The following is a 13,646-nucleotide window of genomic DNA, read 5'->3' on the forward strand; positions in this document are numbered from 1 at the left end:
CTGCAGTCATAAACTTAAGACCAGACGGAAATTATGCTCAATACCTTTGAGAAGTTGCAAATGTTAGCGCACCGCCTCGGAGCAGTGGAAGAAAAATGGCGGCGCGGCTGGGAGATCAACGCAACGCTGCTGCAGCGTTTGATAGAGGATAGCGAAGAAGCAAGCTATTGCATGCAAAAAAGAAAATAAATTTTTCACGGACACGCAGCAGAAAATGGCGGCAGCTAAGTGAATGCGTGGCAACATAGCAACATGGTGCACAATCATGGATGATATTAACGAAAGCGAAAAGTATAAGACGCGGGCAGACAATTTTTGATATGCGCGGAATAGATTACTCTGCTGTGAGGGGTATTGGATATTTTGCATTAAAAAGATAAAGTTTTATTAGTTTTTGGATGAATCTAGCAACGGTGAGTGGATGGGCAGGATGGGCGGGATAAAACAAACATTCAGACTAGCTTAAAAGTATCCTTCCAACCATACTTTATATACATACATACATATATATTTATGTACAAACATCAGCCGGTGTTCAGCTAATGACAGCGTGAAAATATCAAAGATAGCTGTAATAAAAGTAATAAAGTGCGGGGTTGAGTGGCCGAGTGTTGCCCCATAGCCTAAGACAGTGATTAGCTTTGGCAGTCAAAGAAATGGAAAGTTTATAAACGGGTTGTGTTATGGAAGAGGAATAGGATGTGATAAGATATGACATGGTGTACTTGGGTGGGGTACCGTAAGATAAGGCAGGCTTGGATAGCATTAGTTGGGATAGGATTGGTTCGGATAAGCTAATATTGAACAAAAACACGAGACCTTACGGTTATTATGCCGAATCGCGCGAAAATTTGTGTATCGTAGCATGAAACGATTTTCAGATAAGCATATATTCGGTGACCGGTGCAAAATGTGGTCAGAAATATCAAAGTCTGATCATATTTCCCTCTCGTTGTGAAAAGCTCTATTGCGCCAAGAAGAGAACGGTAAGTATGCAACTCATCAACTGGGAATATGTGGGCTATAGGGCATTAGATTCATATTTTAGCTTTCATGATTTTGAGATATTTTTCTACTCTTCTTATAGCTTCTTTCAGCAAATTAATTGGGTGTGTACCTCGCAGGGTGAGGATGTGGAGTATCCCTATTTTTTCCTCGCTTGATATAAGTTCAGTGTCTCGATAAGTCCTTTATTCTACTAGTATATATAACACTGCACCATCTATTACATCCTAAATAACGCGTCAAATTGTCTAGTTAGGCCTCGTTTTTAGCCAACAGCCGAGCTTGGCGTAAAACCCTAGACCATAATCATTTATGTTCTCAGTTTGGGTTCCAGCAGCACTAGCACCACGCTAAGTGAACGTGGCAACTAAGTTTTGCCACTTCTTAATGGACTATCACCTTTGATTCGATGGAAAACCAAATGCTCCGATAGCATACATAACTTCCTCCAAGCAATGCAGAAATTCCACAAAAGAGAATTTCAGCTTGTTGTTCTCATTTCAGTGTAAAGAGATCAAGCTGGAGTTGTTGTAATAGCACAACTCCCAAGAATCCATTTGACGTTTGAGAGTGCACAGAGAAAATGATCTTTAGTCGGGTATTTTTGCGTGGATCTGGCATTGCCGAAGAGAGCATAATAGGAGCGAAATGCTTGTTTGTAGAATATGTGTTTAGACTCTGCTTTCATAGGGTGTCGACAAGAATGATAGAATACAAGATTGCGCCGATCGGAGAGGATTTTTGAGAATAACTTGTGTGTGACGTCACACTGGTGCAATTGCGAGAGAGAAATGCCAAAACGTGAGCAAGAATGGAAGAAGAAGAAAAAATGTTGCAAGGAAAACGTAAACAAGTTGCACCAGTGTGACGTCATGCAAACAGCGATTCTGTCAAATTCGTTAAGAGAGGAATAGCGGTCCGAGATCGGCGCAACCTTTGTATTCTCTCAATCGTGCGGTGTCGACACTTTGAGGATGACAAACATCACACATATGTATGTATATATTTTCGTTCCTTCTCTCGCAAACAATTTGGATGCACATAAAGAAAACCTATCTGAAATGTGGAGTTTTGTGTTTATTGGGTAGTGTTCTGCTTGGAATCGAATTCATACACACATCACGCTGTGGGTCTTTCCTGTTGGGTCAGATGATAATGATGATATGCAAAATTTAGTGAAACTTAAAACGCTGTCAAATTTTTAAACTAGGTTGTTAAGTTTTTGTCACACACTTAATAATTTAAATTTTATAAATATATGTCCAACTGAGTTTTCGAATCATTTTAAATACGATAAATAATTCAATATTAGCATTTGTTTGGAGATCTTATCGGTAGCTTAAATAGAACAACAAAGTAGGTAGCACATGTGTTTTTATGTCTAATACGTAGCTTTTGATGAGCGAAAGCATTAGGGTGTGTGGAAATTTTGGTTAAATATTTTTTCGGATTTAATTCGAATTCAAAGAAAATAAATTTATTACTTAAGAATGCTGTTCTTAAACAGTTAAAAGATAAATTTTTAAAAATTTAACTTTAAAATTTAATTTTTAAATATTGAATTTTTTTTCTCAGTTAGTTTTTATGTGATGTATTATGGAACGAATTTCCGTCATCGCTTGTCAAATGATGACGGAAATTCGTTCCATAATACATCATACACCCACCCTGTCGGAAACAACAACAACCAAAAAGGAAATAGTTTTTATGTCTTTGAAAATATGCATTGAAATTAATATAAAAAGAAAAGACAATATTAATTCAAAAAATTCACGAATTCAAAAATGGCATTTTTTCTCCAAACCTCAAAACAACTATGGTGCGCTATGAATATATTTTTTGAAGTGGCAAGGAATAAACCTAAGACTATAAATACTCGTACAAGTTTTTTAGGACGTTGAAGCCAAAAATGCATAGCAAGAAAAAGTCCTACACCAGCAATTTCAATGAAAATTATTTTCCTATTTTCTGTCAATTTGCTTATAACATTCAAAAAATGAAAATAATTTTTCACTTAAACTGCGTTCGTGAAATTGTCTAACAGCCTCTTATAAAGTAGAACCTACTTTTCTATAGACTTTGAAATTTTTAAAGTTTTAATGGTTTTGTCATAATTTTTCAATCAAAGTTTTGTATAACGTTTTTGGACAGCTAAAATTTGTTTTCCCTACAGTAGATAAAAATATTAAATGGCTCGTTTTTTTTTGAAATTTTCCTAAGGCTTCGAGATTTTCACGGGGTTTTCAATTATTATTTTAGACATTTACTTACTTTTTTTTAGACATTTTCTTAATATTTTTTAAGACCTTTCCTCTATCGTTTTTGGTACTTTTAACAATCTTTTTAATATTTTTAGGTCTTTTCCGAACATTTAGAAACTTTGTCTACCTATATACTTATATTCGCAACTTTTCAGCTCTTACAATTAAATTCTGCTTTTTCTTTTTATGCTTGCCTTAATTAATTAAAAGCAAAACATTCTGCTTATTTTAAAATTTTCGGCAAATATTTCTTTTAGTCTTAAAAATCAAAAATTTCAAATTATCCCTCTCACTAGCTCGAAATACCAAAACTCATTACACATATAACTCCACTCTCGATTCAGCTATTTATGATTTAAATGGCCACTCGGATTGATCTCTGAGAATGAATACTCGAAATTTTTTTCCTTCTTTCTTGAAACTATTAAAAAAATTATTTTCAATAAAAAATCCAGAATGGATTTTTTGTTTTTAAATAATTACCTGATTAATACTGAACCACCCTAATACAGCCATTACAACTTAAAAGCATAACCCGCAAACGCCAATTACGCATTGCCACATATTTAATATGCCTGTAATTATAACGACCAACAGACGTAGTCATACAATAAATACTAAAATAATAATTACAAAAATTACGACAAATTATAATAATTGCAAATTCACCTTTTTTGATAATAAACGGAAAATTTGACAATTTGTTTACTCAATTACATACATATATCAAATTTTCCAGCTATAAAAGTAGCTGCTGAATTTGAACGCTTCCAATAATATTCAACTACTCTGCGCGTAAAACGTATCTACGAAATGACGAAATTATTTGCAATTTTCATCGTCCTAACGGTGCTTGCTTTCGGTTTAGTGGTGAGTTGTCTTCAAGTTCTTACAGCTGTTCGCTGATAGACCTAGAATAGAGTTCGCCTTTTAAAAACTTTTATACTTGTCTCCTTCTTCCTCTTAGCTCGCTCAATCTCAAAATGGCACCACGTCACCGCCTTCAATGCAGAGCAGTCAATCAGGCGACCAGAACCTGCGTGGAGGTATCACATTCGCTTCTTTATAACCTCTCTTTCTTCCACTTACATACATATACAACTAATCACAACACTTGTTACCAACTACAGCTCCCTGTCGTGGTCCACCGCTGGTAAATCAGAATCGGCGCTCAGCATTTCAGGCTACAACACAGGCAAAGTGATTGGAAAACATTTGAAGTGGCTGCCAGAAGGATTTGAGAATTTTGAAAATTAATTGTCTGGTAAATAAAACTTTTTTATTCTGCATTAAAAGTGTTTACTTTGTCTCATAAATTGACGGCAAGATAAAAGATAATAAATGATGATGAAAATATAGCCAAAACTGATGGTGTAATAATAGCAAGGTGTTGTCAGTAACTTAACCTCACTTTTTCGGCAGGTCTATTCCGGTCACGCCTTTTAAAGTACTACAAAAGATACTAATTATTTACTACTTTTAATCCGTTGGTGCATACTATTTCAAATTAAACGTAGAAAAATGTATAATTACAAGCTTATAAGCCTAAATATATGTTTGTATCGGTAGCTCCACACAGCCTGGACATATATTTACGGTGACCATATTTATAAGAGCCGAATACGGGACAAAAAATAATTTTTCAAATTTGTTCCACAACAGCTTACAGATCATAAAGCCTTCTTCAATGATACTTGATTTATTAGCCCTGAAACAGTATCCTTGTAGTAAAATAACGAAATTTTTTCTAAAGATTCTAATTAAAAAGTTTGAAATTTTGGTGAAACCTTGCAGAATTAATTTTTATAGTTTTTTGCACAAAGTTGGAAATTTGGTATTATATGGTTTTTGTTAGGAAAAGAGCTTTACTTTCATAAAATAAATAATAAACATTAAATAAACTAAGGAAAAATAGCCAAAACTTACTAAAATGTCGATATCTAATTTCTATTTTAGTCACTGTATGTATTCCTCGATTAGAATCACAGGCACTCAGATAAGAAAATAATAACTGTTCATGGAGAAAATTAGTATCATATATGTACCAACATAACATAAAACTTATTCATAGGCATGCCATTTTAATGAGCTGTTAAGGCGTCGAAACACCGAATACGGGACAAATACAGGACTTTAAAAGGACTACAGATCATTTGGCGTCCCGTATTAAATAAATAAATTACCAGGACAATGGGTCAAAAACGAGGACTGTCCCGTATAATACAGGACGGATGGTCACCGTACATATATTTTAACTTATAAAAAAGTAAAGGCCGTAAAATAAAGCAATTTTCTATAAGACTGTAAATGATTTTTGAAATAGATTAAAACACATAAATATCGATAATATAAGCGAATTCCTAAATTTACCATGCATCCACTCTATTCTAAAGTACTTTTTGTGTACTTTTTTCCATTGATAACCACGATATCTTTTATTTTTTTACTTGTTTAGGACACGAATTATACAAATGCAGCAATTTTAAATATTAATATTGTTCTGAATCGCGATAAAACGAATTACTAAAATGGAGTATTTTAGATACTATTTCCCAACGAATAGTAGTATAAAAATGAAGATCGGCAGCACTGAAAATAAGCATGCCGATCTTGTCAAAATCACAACAAACACGTCGCAACTGACAACACCTTGTTATTATTCAACCATGGCCAAAACTAAACTTATGGCTCTAATCGCAGGAAATGACAGCATTTACTAAGCGCTAAAATGTTACTTTTTGTGGCATATCTTGGGTGTATTAGTGATGATAACAGTCATTTAAGCAAAGTTTTCATTGCATGGGAAAAGGGCTGTTAAATTAGTTTGTCGTAAGGTCGGGTTTGGCCGGTAATATATATGTATGTATATCACACAACTGCATAACGGCCAACTAACTACTGAACAGATCCTACAGTGTACTATCGAAATTCTTGCTCTTAATTGCGGGACAGCGTTACTGTGGATAACATATCGAGGAGAAACGAGAAGATTCCTCACCTGAAGATTTTTGTATCAGATGTATTATGAGCTGACTTTCATAAAAAAAATCTCCACGGCAGGCTACGGCAAACTTCCGAGTATATTTCTAATATGCAAAAAGCTTCTCATAGAAATACAAGGCTGGTGCCACAAACCGGAGGAAAAGCTCGGCCAAACACTAGCACATCCACTTTTTAGCTATCCATTTTTTTAATCGAACAAAAATGCAATACAAACTGATTTAAAAAGCTGGTAAACTAGTTAACGATACGGCACTTATAGAAAAACTGGTCCATCCATCTGGAATCAAGTAAAAAAAATTGCTCAATTTCCATTGCGTTTGTTCCAAGTGGCAAAGGTTTGGGCTCCACTTAAAGAAATCTCGAAATTAATAGCAGGTACTACCGTGTACCTATCGATAGTTTTAGTACTATCGCCACTATGGTTTCATTGATAGCGTATTCTCTTTCCTAGCGCTTTTGATATTTGCACGGATTGGTTCAAAGAAAACAAAAATTGGCAGCATTATTTCATGAACGAATCAACAAAGATTACCCAGGATGGTGTGCGAGAAAAAAGTATTTTTATTTTGCAGTGACGTCATTTTTTCGCCGCCATGTGAATGAAACGGAATGAAACCATGTGTGTGAATGAAAGAACCGATTAAAAAATTACGTTATCAACATTTTTTTTTTCTCAAATGCAATTAGAAATACGCGGTTGCCGTACTGGGTGATCTATTTAGTTGGTTCATGGCATTATTTCTAAAAGCGCCATTTTACGAAAAATAAATGGATTTAGAAAACCATATGAAATGGGTCGATACTATCGATAGTATCGATAGTCACCCTATCAGACAGACTATCGTAAAACATTGATGAACTTGACTATCGATAGCTTGACAGCTCTACTGCCGTGGTCGGAGTGAATAATGATGTGCACTAACACTCGAAAGGTACAGTGTTTTGCGTAGTAAAATCAAGGCGCACACAAAAAATCGAAGCAGAAGCCCGGCCATTGTGCTTCGCTATTTTTTGCTTTTATCCGCTTAGCCAAAGTCTGGTTATGTACGCTCACTCCATTATATCTGCGTATACCTTTGTTTTTTATTTTATATTCACAATGTTTTGCAAGCTGTAACTGTGTAAAAAAAAATATGGTTCATGCTATAAACAAAACCATATGAATTAAAGTTTCAAACTTTGTACAAAATTTAGGAAAATTCAACTAATTTTCTTCAAACCTGTAAACTTTTTATTTAGATTTTCTTTTTAATATCTGGTATGCAGTTTTATAACCCACTCAATTCTAGTGTAACAATGTTCAAATTTGAAGTAACTAAAAATCGCGCTGATTTTTAATAATTTTTTTTGCTGACGGCTCTAGTCATTTTTCTCCACATAAGGTATGAAAAAAATATTTAAAACAAATAATTTTTAAGCAAAAAACGCAACTGATTTCAATTCTCATATTTAGGAGTACCGTTAATTTCTTCATGATCCAATGAGCGGCTCTAAGCCAAATTAGTATGGGACCACACTACCTTTCCGACTGAAAAAGAAATATCGAAATCGGTTGACGTGTTCCAAAGTTATGCGGTAACATTCCTTTTTTTGAAGTCGGTTAAAAACAAGAGTGTACGTATATGTATATAGTGGAGTGAGGTATACGGTTTATGCAATTCTCAAGAATCGTATGTTCCAACTATCTATATATGTATGTATGCTTGAAATGCTCATCACCGTTAAAGAGTAAGACTGCAATTCTGAAATTAGTTTAATTGATAAGTAGAACCAGATTTAATTGCCAATGGAGCGGAAAAGCCCTTTTCGACAACTTAATATCACATTTCTCCACAATAATGACTTTGTGGAAGATTTATGCTTGTTTATACGTAATCAATAAAGAAAATTTTGATTATGTTAGCTTTCAGGCACATGGAGGAAGTTTGGAGATCAAATGTACAGGATAATAAATATCCCGTCTCCTTAATAAGAGTAACCGTTTTTGTTGGTATCATTAGCATTCAAAATATAACTGCTTTCTAGATACACGTTTTGTAAAAAGCATCACACAGGGATATCAAGCATATTTAGAATCTTAGACAGAACGCATTCCTGGATATGTGAACTCGAAAAAAGTAGCGAGCGCAACGCATTTTCAAAAATGACTAAACTAAAAGGATGGAGTCTGATGCACAACAAAATTGAGTCGGAATTGGGACTGATATGGATAATGACATTTGAGAAGAGCAGATACTTGATTTAATGCAAGTTAAACAGGAATGTTATATTGTACATTTTTATGCATTATACATATCGTCGTTTAAAGTAAAAAGCGCGTATCTACAAAATGTAAAACCACGTATGTGAATTATGTAAACAATTTTCTAGAGAGTAAAAAAACTCATATTTCAAAATGGTTTTCTTTTTTTATAAAGCATTCGCATTTCTGGATAGTATATTTCAGGACAACTGGATAGGCATTGAGCCAAGAGCTTGTGTGAGTAAATCCAATTTTTGGCAGCAAATGTTAGTTACGCGGTTTTTCAGAATGACGATACGCGGTTTTGTACTTTAAACGACGATATATTATTTGAGAAATACTACATAAGCCACTTGAACACTATCCATATCCATTTACTTTTACTATTGCTTTCCCGTGTAATCGCCTCATACTCAAAGCGATATGTATGCATGTGCGAGATATATTTAAATAGGGAACTGAGGAATGTGCAAATTTATCAGTTTTGAGTTATTGAGTTGAGTTGATTAACCTTTGGATCTTCTATGTTATACTAATACCATACGTACACGGAAACCACATATTTTACAGTTTGATTTGCATAAATGTAAAAGTTAAGTCTCGTACAAGAAAAAAACCAAGCACGCCTGGGCCACACTGGAGAAGTGAAACTTACGTTACACACATATCTATTTTGTCTCATAACCAATATACATACATAGTAAATCGATAAATAATAATAAATAACAAAATCGATAAATAATAGATAACAATATCGATAGCAAAATCGATAAAAGTATCTACAACAAATTCGATAAAAGTATCGATAACAAAACCAATAACGTGCTCGATAAAAATATCGATAACAAAATTGTTAAAAATATCGATTACAGAAACGATAAAAATATCGATTATTATATCGATAAGTTCCGAAAATATCGATAGCGCAATGGATAATAATATCGATAAAAATTTCGATAACAAAACCTATGAAAATATCGATTATTATATCGGTAAGTCCCAAGAATCCCGAAAGTCTCTGTGTCTCTATCTATATCCTTTTCTCTATACTTCCCTTTATTTTAAATCTTTCTTCCTCTATCTTCATCTTCACTTTTATCGGTATGCTATCCTCATCTTTTTCTTTATATTTATCTTTGGTTTTACTTTTATGTTTACCATTTTCTTCATCTACATACTCCCCTTCACCATTTATATAAGTAAAGTGTTTAAATTTACCTTGGTCTTCATTTTTAACCGACTTCCAAAAAAGGAGGAGGCTATCAGTTCATCGGAATATTTATATATGTATATTTTTTTATTTGTTTATGTACCAACCGATTTCGATAATTCTTTTTGCATCGGAAAGGTAGTGTTTCCGTGTGCAACTTCGGTTCCACCATTTAAATCAGAATTAAGTTCATTCGTAAAATCATTCTGTGGAACTTTCAGTTGACTTATGTACTATATCTTTACACAATAGCAGGTATATTAATGTAACAGCATAATGCGTGCAAGACCAATTACGAACAAAGAGTTTTTTTGAGTCTGCGGGCATCCATATAAAATTGATGGAGAGCTTCAAAAAATCTTCTCTCGCAGGACAAATTTTTTTTGTCATGGCTGCTTAGATCCCCTAATTTAGTTTACTTAATTTTCGCTAGCACTAAAACATCTAATTTTGTTTTCTTTATTTTTATGTCATACATACTGTGAATTTACATTTACATTTGGCGGCCAAAAATCCACAATAAAAATTTGGTCAGAAAGTACATTAGTACATGCATACATATGTACGTATTTATGATGTAAACACGAAAGTACTCATATTTATGCATCGACAAAACCAACCATTTTATGCTTATAATTAAGTTGAAATTTATTACTGCGGCAGATAAAATGCAGCAAAGACAATAATTTACCTTTATGGTTTTATTAAGCCAATAACAACAGGAAGCAAAGTAAAAAAGTAAAAATATTTTTGTATGAAAAAGGACAACCAAATTCATATGCAATACAAAAACGCAAGCAATGGGGCAATTAACCAAATTTCTGGTCAATGTATGCATACTTGTGATTGGTTTAGCTGAGGATTAAATACAAAATTAAATGGCATTTAAAAAACAAAAGACAATAATAATTTGTACAGCATTTTAATTTAAAATTTTCTATAAAATCTGGTGCATTTGTGCGATAAATTAAGCTAGTTAGCGATTTGTCCGTTGTCCAAAGCTTTGCCGAAAATACTGAAATGTTGGAATTAGCCAGAGCTGCTGGAGCTGGTGCTGTTGGATGGTGGGCCGCGACCTGAAAAATCAATAGAAGATTAAAATAAATGTAGAGATTACACATGCATAGTTATATGACTTGTTGAGCTTTTTGCGTTTGGTAAGAGCGTAAAAGATCGTACTGTACATTACTATATTAAAAGCCCTCTCCATCCATAAATACTTTAAGCTGGTGGTGCGAGCAGAGCTCTATCAAGCTTTCTATACTAATGTGAAACTCAAAAATACTCACGGCCCATTTTAAAGAAACGCAACTTTGCTTAATACATATCGGTAGGTATGGAACTTTCGCAATAAAAAAAATTCCTTTCAGATGAAATTCATAAGCACGTTCATACATATGTTAACAAAGTATACACATATTGTAAAAGAATTCAAACAAAGTAATTCCGTTGCTTTAATTTGCAAAAGTCATATAAATTAAAAAGTTTACTACTAATTTGTCTGTTTTTCCTGAGATACAATATCTAGTAGATTGTAACTGTAATGATGAACCCTCTATCTAGGATAAGATCATTGAAAACATCAAACTTAAAAAAAGAGAATTGGAAACCTTTGAGCTCATTTTCTAAAATGAAAAAAAGCAAAAGTGAGAAAATAGTTATGTGACTAAAGAGCTTTTTTCAAACCTTGAAAAACGGCGAAAGCTTTTACAATGGGTGCGGTCATATAAAATCTGCATAAATCTTTAAAAAGGGTCCATGTTTTGACATTGGCCAATGACGACTAAAGCATATCTCACGTGATAGGCTTTTTAAAGCTTTCACTCGATTTTTATGGATGTGCATAAAGGAAAGCTTTCTATGATCGTCTGAAATATAAGCGCGTATTTGTTAAAATCCCTTGCTGATATAAAGTTTTCGAGCTTTATAAGCTTAGCCACGTATGCCTATGAAGCACATGCACATCTACAGAAAATGTATGGAAAGCTTCTAATACCATTGCCCACGTACGCTGTTTTAAGCATCACTGTGATTATTTTCCGAGCAAAAAATAAAACTTAAAACGTAACCATTATTTTCCGAGCAAAAAATAAAACTTAAAACGTAACGATTATTTTCCGAGCAAAAAATAAAACTCAAAACATAACGATTATTTTCTGAGTAAAAAATAAAACTCAAAATATAATGATTAAACTTGATTTTTATAAGTAAAAATTTAAAAATAAAAACCAGTGCCGCTGAAGGTACTCCGAGTGATAAGAAATATATTGGTTTACTCCTTATGCACGTAGCATTTCTCTTTCCGCGTGATTTTTTGAGTTGAAATTTCAAAGGATAATCGTTATTTGCGGTCCCTGGTAAAAAGTCTTGAAAACCTATTAACATGATATTGAAAGTTTTTGACAAATTTTCTGTTACATTTAATTGTATGGACTTCGATTCAAGCTTTTAGTATATAAAAATTATCAAACTAAAGTTAAAAAAAAACATAAAAAATTGTTTAGAATATTTTCAAAGGTCGGCATCGATAAGATAAAGAGATAAGAGGAAAGAAAATGAAAAGCTTAGTAACAAGATTTGAGCTTTCAGCAAAAAAAAAAAATTAAATAATCGTAAAAACTCCTTATAGCTTCAACTTGGATTGAACATTTTTTGACAAATACTCTGTTCCAAAGAATTGTATGGATTTCAAAATATTGAGCTTTTAGGATCTAAAAGAAACATTTTTGATAACACATGTTGTAAAGGACGGCTTGGTAAGATACAGAGATAAGTGGAAAAAATCAAATGATTTGCCGAAAAAAAATTTCAATATAGTGAGCTTAAAGCTGAAACAAAATGTCAGTTAATTAAAAAAAGCGGAGGATATTACGTAAAGGAACTGCTGATACCTTAGATCAAGCATTCTTGTCTACGACTGAAAGCCTTAAGCTTTGTTTTCTACGACTGAAAGCTCTAAGCTTTTGTACTAAGTCTTAAAAGCTGTAAGCTTTTAAATAAACCACATATGTAACTAAACTGCATACCATTTGGCGGTGGTCCACTTGGTCGTGGGCCCTTTGGTGGTGTTCCGCTTGGTCGTGGGCCATTTGGTGGCGGACCACTTGGCGGTGTTCCACTCGAGGAGGCAGCCTGTGGGAAGAACAAAAGTTGTTATATATGTAGGTAGGTAAGCTAAATATTGTTCAAGTAATAAATAAATGTACTTAATAAAAGTCAGCTGCAAGTGAGTAAAGTATGTAGGTAGTTTTAAAGGCGCTAACTCACCATTAGGGTGCCCACCAGTGCGCTGATTATCAAAACAAACAGAATATGGAATTTCATTGCGCTTTAACTCAAACTGATAGTGGTTAGTATCAAACTGATGCTGTTCACGAGTATGGCTCCATTTTTATAGGAAATCATGCAACTTTTTAACATCCAGAGTTTATTTATTTTAGACGTAGGCACAATCAGTGCAACCATGCGTGAACAGTGATTAAGTACTTATGTGACAACTTTTGTAGAGTGAAAATGTATTTATTTTGTTGTACGTACGCAAAAAGTTATCAATTTAATAAAAAGTCTTCCACTTTTCCCACATATCGTATTGCACAAATTTTTTGCAATTATTGTTGTTAAAATTGTAGAAAAAACATATGTACTTTCTCATTATTATAGTTTGTTTGTTTGGTGCCAATTCAATTCGGAAGTGTGTTATTAAAAAATTTCTAAATTGGCTTAGCATAACATAACTGCACAACAGAGCTTAATAGGGTATCCGATTAGAGCTGTCAGCAAAAAATAAAAAATAGAGTCAAAAATCAATTTTTTTTAAAAGCTGGTGTAATGTGATTTCTTATTTTCCCAGCTACAAGGCCAGCTTCAAGATAACAACTCAGTACCACTCAAGCTCAACCAGGGGGGTAGTACATGTCATGGCCTT

General features: G+C 33.5%; 1 protein-coding gene across 1 annotated transcript; it reads right to left on the minus strand.

Moving 5' to 3' along the window:
* Positions 1-10,627: 10,627 nt before the first annotated feature.
* Positions 10,628-13,126, minus strand: LOC108368785 (basic salivary proline-rich protein 2-like). The gene is made up of 3 exons (XM_017623704.1): positions 12,989-13,126; positions 12,748-12,853; positions 10,628-10,797 (listed from the first exon to the last, which is right to left on the minus strand). Exons 1-3 carry the CDS (start codon positions 13,043-13,045, stop codon positions 10,751-10,753), a joined length of 210 nt encoding a protein of 69 aa, XP_017479193.1. The 5' UTR covers positions 13,046-13,126; the 3' UTR covers positions 10,628-10,750.
* Positions 13,127-13,646: the final 520 nt, after the last annotated feature.

Source organism: Rhagoletis zephyria, unplaced genomic scaffold (assembly GCF_001687245.7).
Source record: "Rhagoletis zephyria isolate East Lansing unplaced genomic scaffold, Rhagoletis_zephyria_1.1 Rzeph_scaffold_03313, whole genome shotgun sequence".
Classification (NCBI taxonomy): domain Eukaryota; kingdom Metazoa; phylum Arthropoda; class Insecta; order Diptera; family Tephritidae; genus Rhagoletis; species Rhagoletis zephyria.

Excerpts from the sequence above, each read along its gene's own strand:
- LOC108368785 (XM_017623704.1), bottom strand. The coding sequence starts at position 13,045 with ATGAAATTCCATATTCTGTTTGTTTTGATAATCAGCGCACTGGTGGGC. Across the intron at positions 12,854-12,988 it reads CACTGGTGGGCACCCTAATG|GCTGCCTCCTCGAGTGGAAC; the intron begins GTGAGTTAGCGC and ends TTCTTCCCACAG. Across the intron at positions 10,798-12,747 it reads AAGTGGACCACCGCCAAATG|GTCGCGGCCCACCATCCAAC; the intron begins GTATGCAGTTTA and ends TTGATTTTTCAG.